The sequence below is a fragment of the Austrofundulus limnaeus genome, unplaced genomic scaffold (genome assembly GCF_001266775.1).
Source record: "Austrofundulus limnaeus strain Quisiro unplaced genomic scaffold, Austrofundulus_limnaeus-1.0 Scaffold144, whole genome shotgun sequence".
NCBI classification, from domain to species: domain Eukaryota; kingdom Metazoa; phylum Chordata; class Actinopteri; order Cyprinodontiformes; family Rivulidae; genus Austrofundulus; species Austrofundulus limnaeus.
The window spans coordinates 1,115,816-1,118,160 of NW_013952546.1; the positions used below are offsets into that span (position 1 = coordinate 1,115,816).

The 2,345-nt window shown below is 43.2% G+C and overlaps 1 protein-coding gene across 1 annotated transcript in view; it reads left to right on the forward strand.

Annotated features, from left to right (window-relative positions):
* Positions 1-1,191: 1,191 nt before the first annotated feature.
* The window catches only part of si:dkey-256h2.1 (uncharacterized), a gene marked incomplete in the record, with an annotated part of 9,173 nt that continues 8,019 nt past the window's right edge, over positions 1,192-2,345 (forward strand). The window contains 1 exon segment of the mRNA XM_014016402.1: positions 1,192-1,734. Coding sequence (XP_013871856.1) covers positions 1,259-1,734 — 476 coding nt within the window.

Below are 2,345 nucleotides of genomic sequence, written 5' to 3' on the forward strand. Positions count from 1 at the left end.
GCCATGCGTTGAGGTGAGGCCAACTATTTCTAGTCGGAACCTCTCAGCCTCGCACACTAGCTCCGGTTCCTTCCCCACCAGAGAAGTGACGTTCCATGTCCCAAGAGCCAGCTTCTGCAGTCGAGGGTCAGACTGCCCGGGTCCCCTCCTTCGGCCGCCGCCCATTACACACTGCACCCGACCCCTTTGGCCCTTCCTACAGGTGGTGAGCCCATTGGAAGGGGGACCCACGTCTCTTCTTCGGGCCGAGCCCAGCCGGGCTATGTGGGTGAAAGCCCAGCCACCAGGCGCTCGTCATCGTGCCCCACCTCCAGGCCTGGCTCCAGAGGGGGGCCCCGGTGACCCGCGTCCGGGCGAGGGAACGCCAGATCCAAAGTTTTCGTAAATCATAAGGGGTCTTCGGGCTGCGCTTTGTCTGGTTCCTCACCTAGGACCTGTCTGCCTTGGGTGACCCTACCAGGGGCATAAAGCCCCAGACAGCATAGCTCCTAGGATCATTGGGACACTCAAACCCCTCCACCACGATAAGGTAGCAGCCCAAGGAGAGGATAATAGGTATTTGTTTATTGATATTTATTTGTCCTTTATTAACAGTTATTTGTCAACTACTAACAGTTATTTTTTGTTTTTTAACAGTTATTTATTCAATCCTTTTTGTCAACTATTAATTATTTGTTTATTAACATTGGTTTGTCATCTTTCAGCAGGTATTTGTCATTTATTGCAAGTCATTTATCAAATATTGCTAGTTATTTGTTGTTCGTTTTCAGTTTTTTTGTTGTTATTTTAAGAAGTAACTGTGGTTTGTATCTCATCAATTAACATTTATTTGTTAACAGGTGTTTGTAATTTATTAACAGTTATTTGTGGTTTATTAACCACAAATAACTAATTAGTTATTAAGTTATTTAGAGACAAACATAAAAGCTACACTAACTAAAAAAAAAAGGAAAATAAATTCCAGCTAATTTCAGTAGTACTTAAGAAGCTGTGTTAATTTCTTTGTAATTGTAATGTTTATTTAGCMAAAGGGAGAAATGTTATTTGTTGGTCTACAACTCAAAACGCTCGTTTTCGCGTTTTAACCTTTCTGTCCTCTCAAGGCCGCCGTAGGAAACTGTTATCTGGTTTTAGTGCCGCCTCCTGCTTTAAAACCTTTAAATAGAAAATATAAAGATGTATCAGACAGTTCTCCGGTTATTGAAGCCACAGCTCAGTCATTTAATTAAAAATAAAATTTCTGTTTCGGTGGTGTAACATGGTGGTGAGTTCAATGTCTCCGCTCCGCTGTAGGAAAATGGAGATTCTGTCTGCGCTGTTTCTGTTCATCATTATTGTGAAAGTTGATGTGACAGAAGAAGTGAAGGTACCGGGGCAGAGACGGGTCACACTGGCCGAAGAAGACGAGTCCCCCTGGGTTGACCCCAGAAAACCCCCCAGTCCTCAGCCTGGAGCCGGACCGGAGCCTGGCGATGCTGCGTCCGGGTTCACGGTCCCAACTCTGGACGGGAAGTTCTCCTACAAGCCCGGAGCCCTGAAAGGCTCTCTGCTCCTCCACGCCTTCACCAACAAGTCCGCGTTCCTGGAGTGCCTGTGGAGCTCCGAGGCGTCCCTGACCAGTCTGGTTGAAGGTCTCCCGGACAGTTCTCAGGTTCTGGTTCTGTCCCAAGACGACTCGGCGCTCAGCGATGTTCTGTGGATGAGAGAGCAGCTGCAGCGGGTCGCGATGCGCAGGTGACCGGGGAGGGAGCGCTGATCCGCGGGGGGTCAGGAGCTGCTCACCTGGGGAAAAATGTTCATGTAGAAGCTAAAATAATCGAAACTAAAGCTAAAATAACTATAATAACAGCTAAAATTACAAGAACACAGCTAAAATAACTATAATAACAGCTAAAATTACAAGAACACAGCTAAAACAGCCATGGATGACTAAAGGGTTGAGAAATGCTTGCAAAAAAAAGAATAATTTATATTCATGCTTTTTGCAAACAAGAACAAAAGAATCAGAAGAGAAGTACAAGAAATATAAAAACAAGCTAGTATGGATTATAAGAAAGCACAAGAAACAATACTACAGTGATTTATTAAATGAAAGTAAAAGTGACATAAAGACAACATGGAAAGTAATGAATACTGTTTTGAAAAACAAAGCAAATTCAAGCATTTCACAATACTTTGTTGAAGATGACAATGAAATTTATGATCAAAACGAAATTGTAAATGGATTTAATAATTATTTTATGAATGTAGGCCCAAGTCTTGCAGTTCAAATACCAAAGGTTGAAAATAATGTAAGTCATACAGTCATGAGTTGTACCAACAGTATTTTTCTTAAGGAAACTGAC